Consider the following 24,212-nt stretch of genomic DNA (forward strand, 5'->3'; position numbering starts at 1 on the left):
ACAGAGTCAATGTGGAGGCTATATACAGGGGGTACCGGTACAGAGTCAATGTGGAGGCTATATACAGGGGGTACCGGTACAGAGTCAATGTGGAGACTATATACAGGGGGTACCGGTACAGAGTCAATGTGGAGGCTATATACAGGGGTTACCGGTACAGAGTCAATGTGGAGGCTATATACAGGGGGTACTGGTACAGAGTCAATGTGGAGGCTATATACAGGGGGGAACCGGTACAGAGTCAATGTGGAGGCTATATACAGGGGGTACCAGTACAGAGTCAATGTGGAGGCTATATACAGGGTGTTACGGTACATAGTCAATGTGGAGGCTATATACAGGGGGTACCGGTACAGAGTCAATGTGGAGGCTATATACAGGGGGTACCGGTACAGAGTCAATGTGGAGACTATATACAGGGGGGTACCAGTACAGAGTCAATGTGGAGGCTATATACAGGGTGTTACGGTACTGAGTCAATGTGGAGGCTATATACAGGGGATACCGGTACAGAGTCAATGTGGAGGCTATATACAGGGTGTTACGGTACAGAGTCAATGTGGAGGCTATATACAGGGGGCACCGGTACAGAGTCAATGTGGAGGCTATATACAGGGGGTACCGGTACAGAGTCAATGTGGAGGCTATATACAGGGTGTTACGGTACAGAGTCAATGTGGAGGCTATATACAGGGGGCACCGGTACAGAGTCAATGTGGAGGCTATATACAGGGGGTACCGGTACAGAGTCAATGTGGAGGCTATATACAGGGGGTACCGGTACAGAGTCAATGTGGAGGCTATATACAGGGGGTACCGGTACAGAGTCAATGTGGAGGCTATATACAGGGGGTACCGGTACAGAGTCAATGTGGAGGCTATATACAGGGGGTACCGGTACAGAGTCAATGTGGAGGCTATATACAGGGTGTTACGGTACAGAGTCAATGTGGAGGCTATATACAGGGGGTACCGGTACAGAGTCAATGTGGAGGCTATATACAGGGGGTACCGGTACAGAGTCAATGTGGAGGCTATATACAGGGGGTACCGGTACAGAGTGAGTGTGGAGGCTATATACAGGGGGTTCCAGTACAGAGTCAATGTGGACGCTATATACAGGGGGTACCAGTACAGAGTCAATGTGGAGGCTATATACAGGGTGTTACGGTACAGAGTCAATGTGGAGGCTATATACAGGGGGTACCGGTACCGAGTCAATGTGCGGGGCACCGGTTAGTCGAGGTAATTGAGGTAATATGTACATGTGGGTAGAGTTAAAGTGACTATGCATAGATAATAAACAGAGAGGTGCAGCAACGTTAAAATGGTGTGTGTGTGTGTGGGGGGGGGGGCAATGCAAATAGTACGGGTGGCCATTTGGTGAGGTTCAGCACCGAGTCAAGTTTGTCCTGGCCACCCGAGACCTCAGAGGAAATGGCCCGTTCCAATCAGAACGGCAAATCTAACAGCTGGCAGTCCAGTAGATCTAACCAATCATTTTACAGCTGCTATTGAACAGACCCCAGATCATCAGGATGCTGTCATCTCTCTAGCTATCTTCCAAAACCAATAGCTTGCAGAAAAATAATTGCAAATAAAAACACTAAATTATAACAAAATGAACAACAAATTAGCTGGAGTTAAACAGGCCAGCCCCGAGGGCGCCATGGCAACGACCAATCAACATCGATTGAATCATTGTAAACCTGATACATTGTGTTTTAATGACGAAGTGATTCATATTGAAGTTCATGGAAGAGTAGAAACCAATATCATGCTCTGATTAACAACAATTAAAAAGGCCGAATGGAAAAGTCCAATAGATAGATGTGTTTCAGATATTACAACATATTGTGTAAACTCCTCTCTCTCCTTCCACCCCCTCTCTCTCTCTCTCCTTCCACCTCTCTCTCTCTCTCTCTCTCTCTCCTTCCACCCCTCTCTCTCACTCCTTCCACCCCTCACACTCTCTCTCTCTCTCTCTCCTTCCACCCCTCTCTCTCTCTCTCCTTCCACCCCCTCTCTCTCTCTCTCTCTCTCTCTCACTCCTTCCACCCCTCACTCTCTCTCTCTCTCTCTCTCTCTCTCTCTCTCCTTCCACCCCTCTCTCTCTCTCTCTCCTTCCACCCCCCTCTCTCTCTCTCTCTCTCACTCTCTCTCCTTCCACCCCCTCTCTCTCCTTCCACCCCTCTCTCTCTCTCTCTCTCTCTCTCCTTCCACCCCCTCTCTCTCTCTCTCTCTCTCCTTCCACCCCCTCTCTCTCTCTCTCTCCTTCCACCCCTCTCTCTCTCTCCTTCCACCCCTCTCTCTCTCTCTCCTTCCACCCCTCTCTCTCACTCCTTCCACCCCTCTCTCTCTCTCTCCTTCCACCCCTCTCTCTCTCTCTCCTTCCACCCCTCTCTCTCTCTCTCCTTCCACCCCTCTCTCTCTCTCTCTCTCTCTCTCTCTCTCTCCTTCCACCCCCTCTCTCTCACTCCTTCCACCCCCTCTCTCTCTCTCTCTCCTTCCACCCCTCTCTCTCTCTCTCTCTCTCTCTCTCTCCTTCCACCCCCTCTCTCTCTCTCCTTCCACCCCTCTCTCTCACTCCTTCCACCTCTCTCTCTCTCTCTCTCTCTCTCTCTCTCTCTCTCTCTCTCTCTCTCCTTCCACCCCTCTCTCTCTCTCCTTCCACCCCTCTCTCTCTCTCTCTCTCTCCTTCCACCCCCTCTCTCTCACTCCTTCCACCCCCCTCTCTCTCTCTCTCTCTCTCTCTCTCTCCTTCCACCCCCCTCTCTCTCACTCCTTCCACCCCTCTCTCTCTCTCTCTCTCGCTCTCTCTCTCTCTCTCTCTCCTTCCACCCCTCTCTCTCTCTCTCTCTCCTTCCACCCCTCTCTCTCTCTCTCCTTCCACCCCCCCTCTCTCTCTCTCTCTCTCTCACTCCTTCCACCCCTCTCTCTCGCCTTCTCTCTCCTTCCACCCCTCTCTCTCTCTCTCTCTCTTCCACCCCTCTCTCTCTCTCTCTCCTTCCACCCCTCTCTCTCTCTCTCTCTCTCTCTCCTTCCACCCCCTCTCTCTCACTCCTTCCACCCCCTCTCTCTCTCTCTCTCCTTCCACCCCTCTCTCTCTCTCTCTCTCCTTCCACCCCCTCTCTCTCTCTCCTTCCACCCCTCTCTCTCTCTCTCTCTCTCTCTCTCTCTCTCTCTCTCTCTCTTTCCTTCCACCCCTCTCTCTCTCTCCTTCCACCTCTCTCTCTCTCTCTCTCTCTCTCCTTCCACCCCTCTCTCTCACTCCTTCCACCCCTCTCTCTCTCTCTCTCTCTCTCTCTCTCTCTCCTTCCACCCCCTCTCTCTCACTCCTTCCACCCCTCTCTCTCTCTCTCTCTCTCTCTCTCCTTCCACCCCTCTCTCTCTCTCTCTCTTTCCTTCCACCCCTCTCTCTCTCTCTCCTTCCACCCCCCTCTCTCTCTCTCTCTCTCTACTCCTTCCACCCCTCTCTCTCGCCTTCTCTCTCCTTCCACCCCTCTCTCTCTCTCTCCTTCCACCCCTCTCTCTCTCTCTCTCTCTCTCTCTCTCTCCTTCCACCCCTCTCTCTCTCTCTCTCTCTCTCTCTCTCTCTCCTTCCACCCCTCTCTCTCTCTCTCTCTCCTTCCACCCCTCTCTCTCTCTCTCTCTCTCACTCCTTCCACCCCTCTCTCTCTCCTTCCACCCCTCTCTCTCACTCCTTCCACCTCTCTATCTCTCCTTCCACCCCCTCTCTCTCACTCCTTCCACCCCCTCTCTCTCACTCCTTCCACCCCTCTCTCTCTCTCTCTCTCTCCTTCCACCCCTCTCTCTCACTCCTTCCACCCTCTCTCTATCACTCCTTCCACCCCCTCTCTCTCCTTCCACCCCTCTCTCTCTCTCTCTCTCTCCTTCCACCCCTCTCTCTCTCTCTCCTTCCACCCCTCTCTCTCACTCCTTCCACCCCTCTCTCTCTCTCCTTCCACCCCCTCTCTCTCACTCCTTCCACCTCTCTCTCTCTCCTTCCACCCCTCTCTCTCACTCCTTCCACCCCCTCTCTCTCACTCCTTCCACCTCTCTCTCTCACTCCTTCCACCCCCTCTCTCTCTCTCCTTCCACCTCTCTCTCTCTCTCTCTCTCCTTCCACCCCCTCTCTCTCACTCCTTCCACCCCTCTCTCTCTCTCTCTCTCCTTCCACCCCTCTCTCTCTCTCTCTCCTTCCACCCCTCTCTCTCTCTCCTTCCACCCCCCTCTCTCTCTCTCTCTCTCTCACTCCTTCCACCCCTCTCTCTCTCCTTCCACGCCTTCTCTCTCCTTCCACCCCTCTCTCTCTCACTCCTTCCACCCCCTCTCTCTCCGTCCACCCCTCTCTCTCTCTCTCTCTCTCTCTCTCTCTCTCTCTCTCTCTCCTTCCACCTCTCTCTCTCTCTCTCTCTCTCCTTCTACCCCCTCTCTCTCACTCCTTCCACCCCTCTCTCTCTCCTTCCACCTCCTCTCTCTCACTCCTTCCACCTCTCTATCTCTCCTTCCACCCCCTCTCTCTCACTCCTTCCACCCCCCTCTCTCTCACTCCTTCCACCCCTCTCTCTCTCTCTCTCTCCTTCCACCCCTCTCTCTCACTCCTTCCACCCTCTCTATACACTCCTTCCACCCCCTCTCTCTCCTTCCACCTCTCTCTCTCTCTCTCTCTCTCTCTCCTTCCACCCCTCTCTCTCTCTCTCCTTCCACCCCTCTCTCTCACTCCTTCCACCCCTCTCTCTCTCTCCTTCCACCCCCTCCCTCTCAATCCTTCCACCCCCTCTCTCTCACTCCTTCCACCTCTCTCTCTCTCACTCCTTCCACCCCTCTCACTCCTTCCACCCCTCTCTCTCTCCTTCCACCCCTCTCTCTTTCTCTCTCTCACTCCTTCCACCCCTCTCTCTCTCCTTCCACCCCTCTCTCTCTCTCCTTCCACCCCTCTCTCTCTCCTTCCACCCCCTCTCTCTCCTTCCACCCCTCTCTCTCTCACTCCTTCCACCCCTCTCTCTCTCTCTCTCTCTCCTTCCACCCCTCTCTCTCTCACTCCTTCCACCCCTCTCTCTCGCTCTCTCTCTCTCCTTCCACCCCTCTCTCTCTCACTCCTTCCACCCCTCTCTCTCGCTCTCCCTCTCCTTCCACCCCTCTCTCTCTCTCTCTCCTTCCACCCCTCTCTCTCTCCTTCCACCCCTCTCTCTCTCCTTCCACCCCTCTCTCTCTCCTTCCACCCCCTCTCTCTCCTTCCACCCCCTCTCTCTCCTTCCACCCCCTCTCTCTTCTTCCACCCCCTCTCTCTCCTTCCACCCCTCTCTCTCTCTCACACCTCCTTCCACCTCTCCCTCTCTCTCTCCTTCCACCCCTCTCTCTCTCTCGCTCTCTCTCTCTCCTTCTACCCCTCTCTCTCGCCTTCTCTCGCCTTCCACCCCTCTCTCTCTCCTTCCACCCCCTCTCTCTCCTTCCACCCCCTCTCTCTTCTTCCACCCCTCTCTCTCCTTCCACCCCTCTCTCTCTCACACTCCTTCCACCTCTCCCTCTCTCTCTCCTTCCACCCCTCTCTCTCTCTCGCTCTCTCTCTCTCCTTCTACCCCTCTCTCTCGCCTTCTCTCGCCTTTCACCCCTCTCTCTCTCTCCTTCCACCCCTCTCTCTCTCCTTCCACCTCTCCCTCTCTCTCCTTCCACCCCTCTCTCTCTCTCTCTCCTTCCACCTCTCCCTCTCTCTCCTTCCACCTCTCCCTCTCTCTCCTTCCACCTCTCCCTCTCTCTCCTTCCACCTCTCTCTCTCTCTCTCTCTCTCTCTCTCTCTCTCTCCCTCTAGTTCATCTGGCATGTACAGTATGGAGGGATGGAGGGACGAAGGGAGTGGTGGGAGAGAGGTGAAAGAAAGACGAAGGGTGAAACTACCTAGTGTTGGACTAAACCGATTCAGACCTGTGTTCTACTCCTGGAAGAAACGGATTGATCTGGGTCAGAGACATCAGACCAAAACGTTCACAACGAGGACCATCAGACAAGGTAGAAACCAATAGCAGGACTCTGTGGGAGTGACGGCAACATAGTTACCTGGGTGAGTCACCGAGCCCAACTATGAAAATGACAAGGACAGCGAGCCATTCAAACTAATCCCATCATAACGTATGAGTACGGAGGGAGAGTGAAGGACAATGACCCCAGTTAAATAAAGGTTAAATAAATCAATTAAACATTGAACAGATATTATAGTGAAAGGTCTGGATGAGAGCAAGCTGTTATGATAGTTTGTATGGGTGAAGCTGTTTAGACTGTTTTATGGGTAAAGAGGAAGACACACAGACACAGTGTTACGTGTCTTACCTCGAAGCAGACAGACAGGTTCCTCTTGAGGGCTATCTCATAAACCAGACTGATTTCTGACTTAGAGGCATCACTCCCCTCATCCACCTCCTTCTGCTCCTCGGGGCTCTAGAACAACAGAACAGAACATTAGAACTCCCCTCATCTACCTCCTTCTGCTCCTCAGGGCTCTAGAACAACAGAACAGAACATGAGAACTCCCCTAATCTACCTCCTTCTGCTCCTCAGGGCTCTAGAACAACAGAACAGAACATTAGAACTCCCCTAATCTACCTCCTGCTCCTCGGGGCTCTAGAAGAACAGAACAGAACATTAGAACTCCCCTAATCTACCTCCTGCTCCTCAGGGCTCTAGAACAACAGAACAGAACATTAGAACTCCCCTAATCTACCTCCTGCTCCTCGGGGCTCTAGAAGAACAGAACAGAACATTAGAAGTCCCCTCATCTACCTCCTTCTGCTCCTCAGGGCTCTAGAACAACAGAACTCCCCTCATCCACCTCCTTCTGCTCCTCAGGGCTCTAGAACAACCTTTCTTAAAGTATGGGTCGCGACCTGTTAATGGCGAGTCAGATTAAATGTATAATTATTTAATTCATTGATTTGGCCAAGTGCCACTGCGATCTCTGCTCAGCAGCGGGTCTCTGCTCAGTTTGGCAGCTGTGTGGAGAGGGAGATGCCAGTGTGCTTCACCAGATCTTTATTCTGGAGTTTTTCTTGGAGATCGCGCCGCGACACACGCTGCAGCGCTGTCGTTCAACAGCAGAATGACGCGCTGTAAGCCACTGACTTGTCATTCCCACTCGCCAAATGGACTCATGCTCGCAACAACTTCTGACTGAGCTCAATCGTCACGAAAAGCCAATACACCGACGAGTTTCTCTCTTTCATACAAACTTTGAGAATTAACGAGGCGCTCCCTCAATGTGTTTTGTGTCGCGGGAAGTGCTTTGTAATGAGTCAATCAAAACAAACAAATTCATATAAACGACACGTCCTGACCAAACATCCACAGCGTGCCGGTAAACACAGGAAGTTCTTTCAGAACAGGGCAGAATGCTTTTTACGTTTACATTTTAGTCATTTAGCAGACGCTCTTATCCAGAGCGACTTACAGTAGTGAATGCATACATTTCATACATTTTTTCCCCCCCTACTGGTCCACCGTGGGAATCGAACCCACAACCCTGGCGTTGCAAACACCATGCTCTACCAACTGAGCCACACGGGACCTGAATGCTTCAGGAAACAGTGCTTCGACAGTGGACAATTAAGTCAGCTGGCAAGGCATTGTTGTCAGTTTATAACAGGTGACGATGAGCAGAAATAAGAAATAATACTATCTCTCATAGTAGTAAATGTGAGTTTCTCTTTCAAACAATCCCCTGGCCTTGTACACAGCTAATAGCTAACGTTAGCCAATGCTAGCTAGCTACTTTTACCTCCTTCTTCTGCTCCTCAGGGGCCTCATATGAAAACTTTGGGTACGTACAAAATACATCCCAACATGTGCATGCGCCAGTTTTCACACAAAAGTTGGCATTTATACAAATGTAATTTGACGTGAGAACGTGCTCACCTACCCATAACGTTTTACTATGTGTGCACCTTTACTAGCGGTTGAAATATTGTATTGCAAACTGGCAAGGAAGTATTTTGTGCAAAATGGGGGATAGGACAAAAAGCATTTTCTTATTTTTTTCTTTTTACCGCCCTTTTTCTCCTCAATTTCGTGATTTTCCAATTGGTAGTATACAGTCTTGTACCATCGCTGCAACTCCCAATACGGACTCACGAGAGGCGAAGGTTCGAGAGCCACGCGTTATCCGAAACACGACCCCTGCCAAAGCCGCAATGCTTCTAGACAAACCGCTCACTTAACCCGGAAGCCAACCGCCCCAAAGTGTCGGAGGAAACACTGTACACCTGACGACCGTGTCAGCGTGCACTGCGCCCGGCCCGCCACAGGAGTCGCTAGAGTGCGATGGGACAAGTACATCCCTGCCAGCCAAACCCTCCCCTAACCCGGACAAAATTGTATGTTGCCTCATGGATCTCCCGGTGACGGCCGGCTGCAACACAGCCCAGGATCGAACCCGGATCTGTAGTGACACTGCAGTGCCTTAGACCGCTGAGCAACTTGGGAGCCCCCGAAAAGCTTATTCATAAACTAAAAACAGGAAAAAATATTAACAAGAATGTAGCCATTTACTGTTAGTGAGAAGGCCCGAAAATCTGTGTTTTATTTATTTATCTTTTTCCTATTTTAGAATATATTTCTCACCTATTTCTGGACATGACGGGCTCATATTCCCCAAGGAGACATACAACAAATGACCATGTGCATCACATTTAATTGGACCTAGTAACATTGTAAATAAAAGCCTATATGTATTTCAAGTGTTACTACATCCTAGGCAGTGAGGTTTATAATACCTCTATAGTCTAATTTAAACAGCTGAACTTTTACATTGAAGTAGGCCTACAGTTCCTTTGGAAATAATCCAGACCTTTTTCCACCTTGTTAGGTTACATCCTCATTCTGAAATGGATTAAATCGTGTTTTTCCCCCCTCAACAATCTACACACAATACCATATATTGACAAAACATTTTTTTTTTTTTATGTTTGCTAATAAAAATACAATACAAAAAAAAAACATATCACATTTACATAAGTATTCAGACACTTTACTAAGTACTTTGCTGAAGCACCTTTGGCAGTGATTACAGCCTTGAGTCTTCTTGGGTATGACGCTACAAGCTTGGCTCACCTGTATTTGGGGAGTTTCTCCCATTCTTCTCTGCAGATCCTCTCAAGCTCCGTCAGGTTGGATGTTGACTCGCTCTCTCAAAGTCTCTATATTTTCAGGCCTCTCCAGAGATGTTCGATCGGGTTCAAGTCCGGGCTCTGGCTGGGCCACTCAAGGACATTCAGAGACTTGTCCCGAAGCCACTCCTGCGTTGTCTTGGCTGTGTGCTTAGGGTCATTGTCCTGTTGGAAGGTGAACCTTCGCCCCAGTCTGAGGTCCTGAGCGCTCTGGAGCAGGTTTTTATCAAGGATCTCTCTGTACTTTGCTCCGTTCATCTTTTCCTCGATCCTGATTAGTCTCCCAGTCCCTGCTGCTGAAAAACATCCCCACAGCATGATGCTGCCACCACCACCATGCTTCACCGTAGGGATGGTGCCAGGTTTCCTCCAGACATGATGCTTGGCATTCAGGCCAAAGAGTTGAATCTTCAAAGGTTATTTGTCACATGTGGCGAATACAACAGGTCTAGACCTTACAGTGAAATGCTTTACTTACAAGCCCTTAACCAACAATGCAGTTTTAAGAAGTTAAGAAATCAATAGAAAGTAAAAGTAACAAATAATTAAAGAGCAGCAGTAAAATAACAATAGCGAGATTATATACAGGGGGTACCGGTACAGAGTCAATGTGGAGGCTATATACAGGGGGTACCGGTTACAGAGTCAATGTGGAGGCTATATACAGGGGGTACCGGTACAGAGTCAATGTGGAGGCTATATACAGGGGGTACCGGTACAGAGTCAATGTGGAGGCTATATACAGGAGGTACCGGTACAGAGTCAATGTGGAGGCTATATACAGGAGGTACCGGTACAGAGTCAATGTGGAGGCTATATACAGGGGGTACCGGTACAGAGTCAATGTGGAGGCTATATACAGGGGGTACCGGTACAGAGTCAATGTGGAGGCTATATACAGGGGGCACCGGTACAGAGTCAATGTGGAGGCTATATACAGGGGGTACCAGTACAGAGTCAATGTGGAGGCTATATACAGGGTGTTACGGTACAGAGACAATGTGGAGGCTATATACAGGGGTTACCGGTACAGAGTCGATGTGGAGGCTATATACAGGGTGTTACGGTACAGAGTCGATGTGGAGGCTATATACAGGGGGTACCGGTACAGAGTCAATGTGGAGGCTATATACAGGGGGTACCGGTACAGAGTCAATGTGGAGGCTATATACAGGGGGTACCGGTACAGAGTCAATGTGGAGGCTATATACAGGGGGCACCGGTACAGAGTCAATGTGGAGGCTATATACAGGGGGTACCGGTACAGAGTCAATGTGGAGGCTATATACAGGGGGTACCGGTACAGAGTCGATGTGGAGGCTATATACAGGGGGTACTGGTACAGAGTCAATGTGGAGGCTATATACAGGGTATTACGGTACAGAGTCAATGTGCGGGGGCGCCGAGATAATATATACATGAAGGTAGAGGTAAAGTGACTATGCATCAGATGATCAACAGAGACCAGCAGCAGCGTAAAAGAGGGTTCTGGGTAGCCCTTTGATTAGCTGTTCAGGAGTCTTGGTTTCATCAGACCAGAGAATCTTGTTTCTCATGGTCTGAGAGTCTTTAGGTGCCTTTTGTCAAACTCCAAGCGGGCTGTCATGTGCCTTTCACTGAGGAGGGGCTTCGGTCTGGCCACTCTACCATAAAGGCCTGATTGGTGGAGTGCTGCAGAGATGGTTGTCCTTCTGGAAGGTTCTCCCATCTCCACAGAGGAACTCTATAGCTCTGTCAGAGTGACCATCGGGTTCTTGGTCACCTCCCTGTCCAAGGCCCTTCTCCCCCGATTGCTCAGTTTGGCCGGGCAGCCAGCTCTAGGAAGAGTCTTGGTGGTTCCAAACTTCTTCCATTTAAGAATGATGGAGGCCACTGTGTTCTTGGGGACCTTCTATGCTGCAGAAATGTTTTGGTACTCTTCCGCAGATCTGTGCCTCGACACAATCCTGTCTCTGAGCTCTACAGACAATTCCTTTGACCTCATGGCTTGGTTTTTGCTCTGACATGCACTGTCAACTGTGGGACCTTATATAGACAGGTATGTGCCTTTCCAAATCAGGTCCAATCAATTGAATTTACCACAGGTGGACTCCAATCAAGCTGTATCCCAAGGATGATCAATGGAAACAGGATGCACCTGAGCTCAATTTCGAGTTTCATAGCAAAGGGTCTGAATACTTAAGTAAATAAGGTATCTGGTTTTTATACTTCAATACATTTGCAAAAAATATTTAAACCTGTTTTTGCGTTGTCATTATGGGGTATTGTGATGTCATTATGGGGTATTGTGATGTCATTATGGGGTATTGTGATGTCATTATGGGGTATTGTGATGTCATTATGGGGTATTGTGATGTCATTATGGGGTATTGTGTGTAGATTGATGAGGATACATTTTTTTTTTTTAATCAATTTTAGAACAAGGCCGTAACGTAACAAAATGTGGGAAAAGTCAAGGGCTCTGAATACTTTCCGAATGCACTGCATGTTTGATTTTTTTTTTTTTTGTCATGTGCACAAGTACAGTGAAATGCCTTTCCCAACAATGCAGAAATGAATATCAGTGGTGATACAAATTAAAAAGTCAAGTAAATTGACCGGAAGCTTATGTAAAATATTTGACAGTGTGGGTTGGCTACAGTATCGCTGTGCGATAGGAGCATGAAATCATAGTCTAGTTAATCTCAGAGCCAATACCGAGGCAGGATAGAAGCATGACATCATAGTCTAGTTAATCTCAGAGCCAATACCAAGGAAGGACATATAAACCCAATAATCAATTGATAAACTAAATATTAAAAACAATTAAGTCTTTTGCAAGCTGTGGCCAAATGCCAATAGTTCCAAATTATAAGACAAATGAAGGGTGTTATTGTCAGCATAAAGGGTGAACGGAGGTGCTTTCCAGGAAGAGTTTTAATTCTGTTTTAGGACAGGTCTGATTTTATAATGGAAAACATGCGTGTGTATGGCGTATGCCAAATTTATACACATCAATATTTTTGTACGTGTGTAGACTGTTCAGAAATGTAGTGTGAAATGTACACAACGATTATAAATGATGCCTTTGGGCTCTAGAACAACATAGAACAACAGAACAGAACATTAGAACACCTTTTGGGGTGGGTGGAGGGAGGAGTTGTACCATTTGTAACTGGATCTAAAATGTACCAAACCGTGCCAATAATATCTATTGTTGTTGTTTCCCATGATTTGTATCAATAAAAATGTTTTTTTTTTAAAGTTTTAAAAAAGGTTCCCGGGAAACACAACAAACAGAACATGAACATGTTCTCAGAAAGCAGAGAAGTGACATTTTAATGTTCTAGCGGGTTTAGTCTGTTATCAGGCAAAATAACGTTCAGAACGACAGGAAACTCTGGAGTATTGAAGACCTGTAAACAGGAAATAACCCAGTCCCCTACTCTACTTTAACAGTACAACATTCATCTGCTCTGACAACACATTTCTCATGTAAACACTTTCCCTACAAAAACAATGATTTTCTTCTCTCTCCATTCTTTCTCTCATAAACATACAGGGTGGGTGTCGGCCACACAGTGTCCTGACTGCTCCAGGCATAACATGATATGTGGGAGACAGACAGGCAGACAGAGAGAGAGAGAGAGAGACAGACAGACAGACAGACAGACAGACAGACAGACAGACAGACAGACAGACAGACAGACAGACAGACAGACAGACAGACAGACAGACAGACAGACAGAGCTCAGTGTCTGACTCCTCATGTGACTTCACTCAGCCAGGCCTTCACTCAGCCTGTGATATGTAACGCCAGAAGAGCCACATGACTCCACGTTGAGACCGTCAGAGAACCAATCACACGACAACGGCTGGTCTGGTCTACAGAGCAGTCATCATGTTGTGTGTGTTAGGGCGCCCGCGGTTAATCTAGTCACACCCTGCCGGCGGTTAATCTAGTCACACCCTGCCGGCGGTTAATCTAGTCACACCCTGCCGGCGGTTAATCTAGTCACACCCTGCCCGCGGTTAATCTAGTCACACCCTGCCCGCGGTTAATCTAGTCACACCCTGCCAGCGGTTAATCTAGTCACGCCCTGCCAGCGGTTAATCTAGTCACGCCCTGCCAGCGGTTAATCTAGTCACACCCTGCCGGCGGTTAATCTAGTCACACCCTGCCGGCGGTTAATCTAGTCACACCCTGCCGGCGGTTAATCTAGTCACACCCTGCCGGCGGTTAATCCAGTCACACCCTGCCGGCGGTAAATCTAGTCACACCCTGCCGGCGGTTAATCTAGTCACACCCTGCCAGCGGTTAATCTAGTCACGCCCTGCCCGCGGTTAATCTAGTCACGCCCTGCCCGCGGTTAATCTAGTCACACCCTGCCGGCGGTTAATCTAGTCACACCCTGCCAGCGCTTAATCTAGTCACACCCTGCCAGCGGTTAATCTAGTCACACCCTGCCCGCGGTTAATCTAGTCACACCCTGCCAGCGGTTAATCTAGTCACGCCCTGCCAGCGGTTAATCTAGTCACACCCTGCCAGCGGTTAATCTAGTCACACCCTGCCAGCGGTTAATCTAGTCACACCCTGCCAGCGGTTAATCTAGTCACACCCTGCCGGCGGTTAATCTAGTCACACCCTGCCAGCGGTTAATCTAGTCACACCCTGCCAGCGGTTAATCTAGTCACACCCTGCCAGCGGTTAATCTAGTCACACCCTGCCGGCGGTTAATCTAGTCACACCCTGCCAGCGGTTAATCTAGTCACACCCTGCCGGCGGTTAATCTAGTCACGCCCTGCCCGCGGTTAATCTAGTCACGCCCTGCCAGCGGTAAATCTAGTCACACCCTGCCGGCGGTTAATCTAGTCACACCCTGCCGGCGGTTAATCTAGTCACACCCTGCCAGCGGTTAATCTAGTCACACCCTGCCGGCGGTTAATCTAGTCACACCCTGCCAGCGGTTAATCTAGTCACACCCTGCCCGCGGTTAATCTAGTCACACCCTGCCCAGCGGTAAATCTAGTCACACCCTGCCAGCGGTTAATCTAGTCACACCCTGCGATCTGTGAGGTTAGGGGTAACATGCCACAGTGACAGTGATCTGTGAGGTTAGGGGGTAACATGCCACAGTGATCTGTGAGGTTAGGGGGTAACATGCCACAGTGATCTGTGAGGTTAGGGGGTAACATGCCACAGTGATCTGTGAGGTTAGGGGTAACATGCCACAGTGATCTGTGAGGTTAGGGGGTAACATGCCACAGTGATCTGTGAGGTTAGGGGGTAACATGCCACAGTGATGATCTGTGAGGTTAGGGGGGTAACATGCCACAGTGATCTGTGAGGTTAGGGGGTAACATGCCACAGTGATCTGTGAGGTTAGGGGGTAACATACCACAGTGATCTGTGAGGTTAGGGGGTAACATGCCACAGTGATCTGTGAGGTTAGGGGGTAACATGCCACAGTGATCTGTGAGGTTAGGGGGTAACATGCCACAGTGATCTGTGAGGTTAGGGGGTAACATGCCACAGTGGCAAGAACAAGATTAGCCTGAGCTGTATACACACACACACACACACACACACACACGGTGTGACTCAATTTGTAAAGCAAGACACTGAAGAAGCATTTGACAAAGAGCTTATTTATGAACACGACACCAAAATAGAGACAGACGGACACACACACACACACACACACACACACACACACACACACACACACACACACACACACACAGTGTGAGGTAGTGAGCAGGCAGCTCTGCCAGGCTGAGGGGGATCCAGGGGAGGTAAGGGGGGTGGTGGGGGAGGTAAGGGGGTAGTGGGGGGTAACTGTGATTTCCGGTGGAGAAAGATAAAGAGTTATAAGCCTGGCCTCAGGCTGGATAGAAGGATACAGTGACAAGACAAAAGACAAAGGGAGGGAGGGAGGGAGGGAGGGGAGGGAGGGAGGGGGAGGGAGGGAAGGGAGAGAGGGAGGGAGGGAGGGAAGGGAGAGAGGGAGGGAGGGAGGGAAGGGAGAGAGGGGAGGGAGGGAGGAGGGAGGGAGGGAGGGAGGAGGGAGGGAGGAGGGAGGGAGGGAGGGAGGGAGGGAGGGAGGGAGGGAGGGAGGGAGGAGGGAGGGAGGAGGGAGGGAGGGAGGGAGGAGGGAGGGGAGGGAGGGAGGGAGGGAGGGAGGGAGGGAGGGAGGGAGGGAGGGAGGGAGGGAGGGAGGGAGGGAGGGAGGGAGGGAGGGAGGGAGGGAGGGAGGGAGGGAGGGAGGGAGGGAGGGAGGGAGGGAGGGAGGGAGGGGAGGGAGGGAGGGAGGGAGGGAGGGAGAGAGGGGAGGGAGGGAGGGAGAGAGGGAGGGAGGGAGGGAGGGAGGGAGGGAGGGAGGAGGGAGGGAGGGAGGAGGGAGGGAGGGAGGGAGGGGAGGGAGGGAGGGAGGGAGGGAGGGAGGGAGGGAGGAGGGAAGGGAGAGAGGGGAGGGAGGGAGGGGAGGGAGGGAGGGAGGGAAGGGAGAGAGGGGAGGGAGGGAGGGGAGGGAGAGAGGGAGGGAGGGGGGAGGGAGGGAGGGAGGGAGGGAAGGGAGAGAGGGGAGGGAGGGAGGGAGGGAGGGAGGGAGGGAGGGAGGGAGGGAGGGAGGGAGGGAGGGAGGGAGGGAGGGAGGGAGGGAGGGAGGGAGGGAGGGAGGGAGGGAGGAGAGACCACCAGGTGCATGCAGGTTAAAACAAAAAAAGATTGCGACACACACACACACACACACACACACACACACACACACACACACACACACACACACACACACACAGCGCAAGGTAAAACAGAGGTTGAATTATACATCAGAGTAATTGGGTTGTGGTGGGTTTGGGTCGTTTCTGCTGAAAGCTGATAAGGTGGTCGATTCACTTAGTGGAAAACGACGAAGGAGAGACAGGAGAGTATCACGCTCTTTAATAGTTCATGTTTATTGGCAGGACATCAATGTTTCAGCGCACACTCATTTCTTTGAGGACATCGGTGGGGGTGAGAGTAGCGTCGCCTTAGGGCTGCCGGGTCGCCTTAGGGCTGCCGGGTCGCCTTAGGGCTGCCGGGTCGCCTTAGGGCTGACGGGTCGCCTTAGGGCTGACGGGTCGCCTTAGGGCTGCCGGGTCGCCTTAGGGCAGCCGGGTCGCCTTAGGGCTGCCGGGTCGCCTTAGGGCAGCCGGGTCGCCTTAGGGCAGACGGGTCGCCTTAGGGCAGACGGGTCGCCTTAGGGCAGATGGGTCGCCTTAGGGCAGATGGGTCGCCTTAGGGCAGTGTTCCTGAAGTAGACGATTGAAAGGTCGGCTGAGGACACACTGAATGGACCTCTACTCTGGTAGCCCTGAGGACACAATCTGGATTAAACTCTACTCTGGTAGCCCTGAGGACACAATCTGGATTAAACTCTACTCTGGTAGCCCTGAGGACACAATCTGGATTAAACTCTACTCTGGTAGCCCTGAGGACACAATCTGGATTAAACTCTACTCTGGTAGCCCTGAGGACACAATCTGGATTAACCTCTACTCTGGTAGCCCTGAGGACACAATCTGGATTAAACTCTACTCTGGTAGCCCTGAGGACACAATCTGGATTAACCTCTACTCTGGTAGCCCTGAGGACACAATCTGGATTAAACTCTACTCTGGTAGCCCTGAGGACACAATCTGGATTAAACTCTACTCTGGTAGCCCTGAGGACACAATCCGGATTAACCTCTACTCTGGTAGCCCTGAGGACACAATCTGGATTAACCTCTAAACATACAACAATAGGGTCAATTAGATATTTAGTGTGTCCACGTGTGTGTGTGTGTGTTTCTCCATGTGCCTGTGTGAGTGTATGTGTGTGTCCGTTCCCATAGTTACCTGAGGTGGTCGTTCAGGTATGGGTTCATTGCGGAGGGCTTGCAGGGCCTTCATGGCGGCGTTGTGACGGGCTGCCTGGCGAGTCCTGCCCTCTCCAATAAACTCGTTAGTGCCCACAGACAACTGCACATAGAAGATCTTTGGAACTGGGTAGTGGTACCTGGGATGGACAGTAGAGAAAAGATGGGAAGTAAGGAGCGAGGGGGAGAGAGGGGGAGTAGAGAGAGAGGGAGAGAGAGAGAGAAAGAGGGGGGAGGAGAGTAGAGAGAGAGAGAGAGAGAGAGAGAGAGAGGTAGAGAGTTGGGGAGAGAGAGAGGTGGGGAGAAAGAGAGAGTGAGAAAGAGAGAGAGAGCGAGAAAGGTGGGGAGAGAGAGAAAGAACGAGAGAGATGGGGAGAGAGAGAAAGAACGAGAGAGATGGGGAGAGAGAGAAAGAACGAGAGAGATGGGGAGAGAGAGAGAAAGAACGAGAGAGATGGGGAGAGAGAGAGAGAGAGAGAGAGAAAAAAGGCCTGGGGCTTAGTGAAACCTGGTAGACTACAGCAGTCGGTCTGTAAAGCCTGGAAGAGATAAGGACAGGAGCGATTCTGCTGATAGCAGCCATTTCATAGAATGATCTAGTGTGCCTAACGACTGGGATATGTGCTTGTTATCCTAAAACTTAGTTGAATGCACTGACTGTTCAGTAAGTTACTCTGGATCAATGATACAAAGCTCCTTCAGCACTGTTGTCGTAAAATAATGCTGCTCAGCCATTTGCTCTCAGGTAACGAATAGGAATGAGAAAACCAGATGAATTCAATTACACGTGTAAACACATGACAACTAGAAAAAGAAAAGCACATCTGTATGGAAACCAAGGTTGGGGTCAAACCCATTTCAATTCAGAAGGTAAACCAAATTCCAAGAGAATAGAAATGTCAGTGTAGTTCCTGAATTGACTGGAATGTAAATGGTATTGACCCCAACTCTGAGAGAGAGAGAGGGTTGGGGTCTCTCAAAATGGCGCCGGAGGAAATGGCCGCAGTTTTACGGGCGCCCAGCCAATTGTGCTATTATGTGTTTTTTTCCCGCGTTATTTGTAACTTATTTTGTACATAATGTTTCTGCCACCGTATCTTACGGCAATAAAGAGCTTCTGGATATCAGGACAGCGATCACTCACCTCGGATTAGACTAAGATTTCTTCTTCAACAAGCAAGACGCACAGGACATTCTCCAAACACCCGACAGGGCCAACATCCCCGTTATTTGCAAGAGGAAGCGACGCAGGTACAGAGGACAAAGAGGACAAAGAGCCCGATGCCGGGTCAGGACCCGGAGAAGGCGACTGGGAAAGCTGCCGTTACCGTCTATACTACTCGCCAACGTGCAATCATTGGACAATAAACTAAACGAGGTACGATCAGGAATATCCTCCCAACGGGACATCAAAAACCGTAATATCTTATGTTTCACGGAATCGTGGCTGAATGACGACATGGATATTCAGCTAGCGGGATACACGCTGCACCGGCAGGATAGAACAGCACACTCCGGTAGGACGAGGGGGGCGGTCTGTGCATATTTGTAAACAACAGCTGGTGCACGAAACCTCAGGAAGTCTCTAGATTTTGCTCGCCTGAAGTAGAGTATATTGTGATAAATTGCAGGCCACACTACTTGCCTAGAGAGTTCTCAGCTATACTTTTCGTGGCTGTTTATTTACCACTACAGACGGATGGTGGCACTAAGACCGCACTCAGCCAGCTGTATAAGGAAATAAGCAAACAGGAAACCACTCACCCAGAGGCGGCGCTCCTAGTGGCCGGAGACTTTAACTTTTTAGTGATGGGGGCAGTATTCGGAAATTCGGGATGAATGACGTGCCCAAATTAAACTGCCTGCTACTCTGTCCCAGAAGGTAGGATGTGCATATTATTAGTAGATTTGGATAGAAAACACTCTGAAGTTTCTAAAACTGTTTGAATGATGTCTGTGAGTATAACAGAACTCATATGGCAGGCAAAAACCTGAGAAAAATCCAACCAGGAAGTGGGAAATCTGATGCGCGTAGTCTTTTCAAGTCATTGCCTATCTAACACACAGTGACTTAGGGCTCATTTTGCACTTCCTAAGGCTTCCACTAGATGTCAACAGTCTTTAGAAAGTTGTTTGAGGCTTCTATGGTGAACAGAGAGCGAACAAAGGAAGTTGGAAGTTGTTGACTCAGGAAAGGAAATGAGTTCATTGGCGCGCCTTCACGTGATGAGGTAGCTGTGTTCCATAACATTTTTCAAGACATTGGAATCGTCCGGTTGGAATATTATTTAAGTTTTATGTTAAAAAGGCCCTAAAGATTGATGCTATACAACGTTTGACATGTTTCTACGAACGTAAATATAACTTTTTTAAACTTTTCGTCGTGAGATTTTCGGCGCGCTTCCTACATTTGGAGTAGCTGACTGAACGCGCTAACAACAAGGAGGTATTTGGACATAAATTATAGACTTTATCGAACAAAACAACATTTATTGTGGACCTGGGATTCCTGAGAGTGCATTCTGATGAAGATCACCATAGTCCCTGTGCCCAAGAACACTAAGGTAACCTGCCTAAATGACTACAGACCCGTAGCACTCACGTCCATAGTCATGAAGTGCTTTGAAAGGCTGGTCATGGCTCACATCAACACCATTATCCCAGAAAACCTAGACCCACTCCAATTTGCATACCGCCCAAACAGATCCACAGATGATGCAATCTCTATTGCACTCCACACTGCCCTTTCCCAGCTGGACAAAAGGAACACCTATGTGAGAATGCTATTCATTGACTACAGCTCAGCGTTCAACACCATAGTGCCCTCAAAGCTCATCACTAAGCTAAGGATCCTGGGACTAAACACCTCCCTCTGCAACTGGATCCTGGACATCCTGACGGGCCGCCCCCAGGTGGTGAGAGTAGGTAGCAATACATCTGCCACGTTGATCCTCAACACTGGAGCTCCCCAGGGGTGCGTGCTCAGTCCCCTCCTGTACTCCCTGTTCACTCATGACTGCATGGCCAGGCACGACTCCAACACCATCATTAAGTTTGCAGACGACACAACAGTGGTAGGCCTGATCACCGACAACGACGAGACAGCCTATAGGGAGGAAGTCAGAGACCTGGCCGGGTGGTGCCAGAATAACAACCTCTCCCTCAACGTAACCAAGACTAAGGAGATGATTGTGGACTACAGGAAAAGGAGGACCGAGCACGCCCCCATTCTCCTCGACTGGGCTGTAGTGGAGCAGGTTGAGAGCTTCAAGTTCCTTGGTGTCCACATCAACAACAAACTAGAATGGTCCAAACACACCAAGACAGTCGTGAAGAGGGCACAACAAAACCTATTCCCCCTCAGGAGACTGAAAAGATTTGACATGGATCCTCAGATTCTCTAAAGGTTCTACAGCTGCACCATCGAGAGCATCCTGAGTGGTTGCATCACTGCCTGGTCTGGAAACTGCTCGGCCTCCGACCGCAAAGGCACTACAGAGGGTAGTGTGTACGGCCCAGTACATCACTGGGGCTAAGCTGCCTGCTATCCAGGACCTCTACACCAGGTGGTGTCAGAGGAAGGCCCTAAAAATGGTCAAAGACCCCAGCCATAGACTGTTCTCTCTACTACCGCATGGCAAGCGGTACCGGAGTGCCAAGTCTAGGACAAAAAGGCTTCTACACAGTTTTTACCCCGAAGCCATAAGACTCCTGAACAGGTAATCAAATGGTTATATGCATTGTGTGCCCCCCCCCCACAACCCCCTCTTTTCCACTGCTGCTACTCTCTGTTTATCATATATGCATAGTCACTTTAACTATACATTCGTGTACATACTACCTCAATTGGGCCGACCAACCAGTGTTCCCGCACTACTTCCCCTTGACACCTCTAGGTAAAGGATTCTCTACCTCCCCTTGAGAGAGATAATTATATAGAACACAACGAGAGAGAGATAATTATATAGAACACAACGAGAGAGAGATAATTATATAGAACACAACGAGAGAGAGATAATTATATAAAACACAACGAGAGAGAGATAATTATATAGAACACAACGAGAGAGAGATAATTATATAGAACACAACGAGAGAGAGATAATTATATAGAACACAACGAGAGAGAGATAATTATATAGAACACAACGAGAGAGAGATAATTATATAGAACACAACGAGAGAGAGATAATTATATAGAACACAACGAGAGAGATAATTATATAGAACACAACGAGAGAGAGATAATTATATAAAACACAACGAGAGAGAGATAATTATATAGAACACAACGAGAGAGAGATAATTATATAAAACACAACGAGAGAGAGATAATTATATAAAACACAACGAGAGAGAGATAATTATATAGAACACAACGAGAGATAATTATATAGAACACAACGAGAGAGAGATAATTATATATATCCAGAACACAACGAGAGAGATGAGAGAGAGAGGAAAGGTAAGAGAGATGAGAGAAAGGAAAGGTAAGCGAGATGAGAGAGAGGAAAGGTAAGAGAGATGAGAGAGAGGAAAGGTAAGAGAGATGAGAGAGAGGAAAGGTAAGAGAGATGAGAGAGAGGAAAGGTAAGAGAGATGAGAGAGAGGAAAGGTAAGAGAGATGAGAGAGAGGAAAGGTAAGCGAGATGAGAGAGAGGAAAGGTAAGAGAGATGAGAGAGAGGAAAGGTAAGAGAGATGAGAGAGAGAGAGGAAAGGTAAGAGAGATGAGAGAGAGAGGAAAGGTAAGAGAGATGAGAGAGAGGAAAGGTAAGAGAGATGAGAGAGAGAGGAAAGGTAAGAGAGATGAGAGAGAGGAAAGGTAAGAGAGATGAGAGAGAGGAAAGGTAAGAGAGATGAGAGAGAGAGAGGAAAGGTAAGAGAGATGAGAGAGAGGAAAGGTAAGAGAGATGAGAGAGAGAGAGAGAGAGAGAAAGGTAAGAGAGATGAGAGAGAGAGAGGAAAGGTAAGAGAGATGAGAGAGAGAGGAAAGGTAAGAGAGATGAGAGAGAGGAAAGGTAAGAGAGATGAGAGAGAGGAAAGGTAAGAGAGATGAGAGAGAGAGAGAGAGAGAGAGAGAGAGGAAAGGTAAGAGAGATGAGAGAGAGGAAAGGTAAGAGAGATGAGAGAGAGGAAAGGTAAGAGAGATGAGAGAGAGAGGAAAGGTAAGAGAGATGAGAGAAAGGAAAGGTAAGAGAGATGAGAGAGAGAGAGAGGAAAGGTAAGAGAGATGAGAGAGAGGAAAGGTAAGCGAGATGAGAGAGAGAGAGGAAAGGTAAGAGAGATGAGAGAGAGGAAAGGTAAGAGAGATGAGAGAGAGGAAAGGTAAGAGAGATGAGAGAGAGGAAAGGTGAGAGAGGAAAGGTAAGAGAGATGAGAGAGAGGAAAGGTAAGAGAGATGAGAGAGAGAGAGAGCGAGAGGAAAGGTAAGAGAGATGAGAGAGAGGAAAGGTAAGCGAGATGAGAGAGAGAGAGAGAGAGAGAGAGAAAGGTAAGAGAGATGAGAGAGAGGAAAGGTAAGAGAGATGAGAGAGAGAGGAAAGGTAAGAGAGATGAGAGAGAGGAAAGGTAAGAGAGATGAGAGAGAGGAAAGGTAAGAGAGATGAGAGACAGGAAAGGTAAGAGAGATGAGAGAGAGAGAGAGAGGAAAGGTAAGAGAGATGAGAGAGAGGAAAGGTAAGAGAGATGAGAGAGAGGAAAGGTAAGAGATGAGAGAGAGGAAAGGTAAGAGAGATGAGAGAGAGGAAAGGTGAGAGAGGAAAGGTAAGAGAGATGAGAGAGAGGAAAGGTAAGAGAGATGAGAGACAGGAAAGGTAAGCGAGATGAGAGAGAGAGGAAAGGTAAGAGAGATGAGAGAGAGGAAAGGTAAGAGAGATGAGAGAGAGAGGAAAGGTAAGAGAGATGAGAGAGAGGAAAGGTAAGAGAGATGAGAGAGAGGAAAGGTAAGAGAGATGAGAGGAAAGATGAGAGAGATGAGAGAGAGGGAAGATGAGAGAGGGGAAAGAGAGATGAGAGAGGAAAGGTAAAAGAGATGAGAGAGAGGAAAGATGAGAGAGAGGAAAGGTAAGAGAGATGAGAGAGATCAGAGAGAGGAAAGGTAAGAGAGATGAGAGAGAGGAAAGATGAGAGAGGGGAAAGAGAGATGAGAGAGAGGAAAGGTAAAAGAGATGAGAGAGAGGAAAGATGAGAGACTGGAAATCACTCCATGTGGAACATGTTTATTTAGCTGTGTGCTGCTGGGGAGAATTCAAATCCAGCTCAACAATCGCGTGTGTGTGTGTGTGTGTGGGTGTGTGTGTGTGTGTGTGTGTGTGTGTGTGTGTGTGTGTGTGTGTGGGTGTGTGTGTGGGAGTGTGTGTAATCACTCCACTTCCCATTTGACCACTACAGACGAAGCTATTTCCAGGTATTATGTAATTCCTCCTTCATGGTGAGACGGTGTCCCAAATGGCAGCCTATTCCTTTTACAGTGTACTACATTACACCAGGAACCACACCCACCCACCCAGCCACCCACCCATACACCCACCCAACCACCCACCCAGCCACCCACCCAACCACCCACCCACCCTGCCACCCACCCACCCAGCCACCCAGCCACCCACCCACCCAGCCACCCACCCACCCACCCAACCACCCACCCACCCACCCACCCACCCAACCACCCACCCACCCACCCAGCCTTGGCCAGCCAGCTAGAAGCAAAATCTAAATACAAACCAGTCTGGTCCCAATAACAGCAACATGTTGAGTCCATTCAGACTGGAACAGATGAATACAATATATTTCACATGAATAGCAGACTGAACTCACGACACCTGTAAATCATTTAACAGACCCATTATTAAAAAAGGGGGCAATGTGGGATTGGTTCCTCCACTGAGTCACAGTTCAAAGTGGACGGGATTGGTTCCTCCACTGAGTCACAGTTCAAAGTGGACGGGATTGGTTCCTCCACTGAGTCACAGTTCAAAGTGGACGGGATTGGTTCCTCCACTGAGTCACAGTTCAAAGTGGACGGGATTGGTTCCTCCACTGAGTCACAGTTCAAAGTGGACGGGATTGGTTCCTCCACTGAGTCACAGTTCAAAGTGGACGGGATTGGTTCCTCCACTGAGTCACAGTTCAAAGTGGACGGGATTGGTTCCTCCACTGAGTCACAGTTCAAAGTGGACGGGA

The 24,212-nt window shown here is 49.4% G+C and overlaps 1 protein-coding gene across 4 annotated transcripts in view; it reads right to left on the reverse strand.

Moving 5' to 3' along the window:
* Positions 1-24,212, reverse strand: part of stau2 (staufen double-stranded RNA binding protein 2) — a 359,434-nt gene that overhangs the window by 262,789 nt on the left and 72,433 nt on the right. For all 4 annotated transcript variants that reach the window (XR_006760826.1, XR_006760825.1, XM_045702846.1 and 1 more), the window contains exons 6-7: positions 17,013-17,172; positions 6,328-6,435 (exon numbers count right to left, since the gene is read on the reverse strand). Coding sequence is in view for 2 of the 4 variants with exons in the window: in XM_045702846.1 (XP_045558802.1) it covers positions 6,328-6,435; positions 17,013-17,172 (268 nt within the window). In the remaining 2 variants the exon portion in view is untranslated. The remainder of the gene's footprint in view (positions 1-6,327; positions 6,436-17,012; positions 17,173-24,212) is intronic.

The sequence above is a fragment of the Salmo salar genome, chromosome ssa19 (assembly GCF_905237065.1).
Source record: "Salmo salar chromosome ssa19, Ssal_v3.1, whole genome shotgun sequence".
Taxonomy (NCBI): Eukaryota; Metazoa; Chordata; class Actinopteri; order Salmoniformes; family Salmonidae; genus Salmo; species Salmo salar.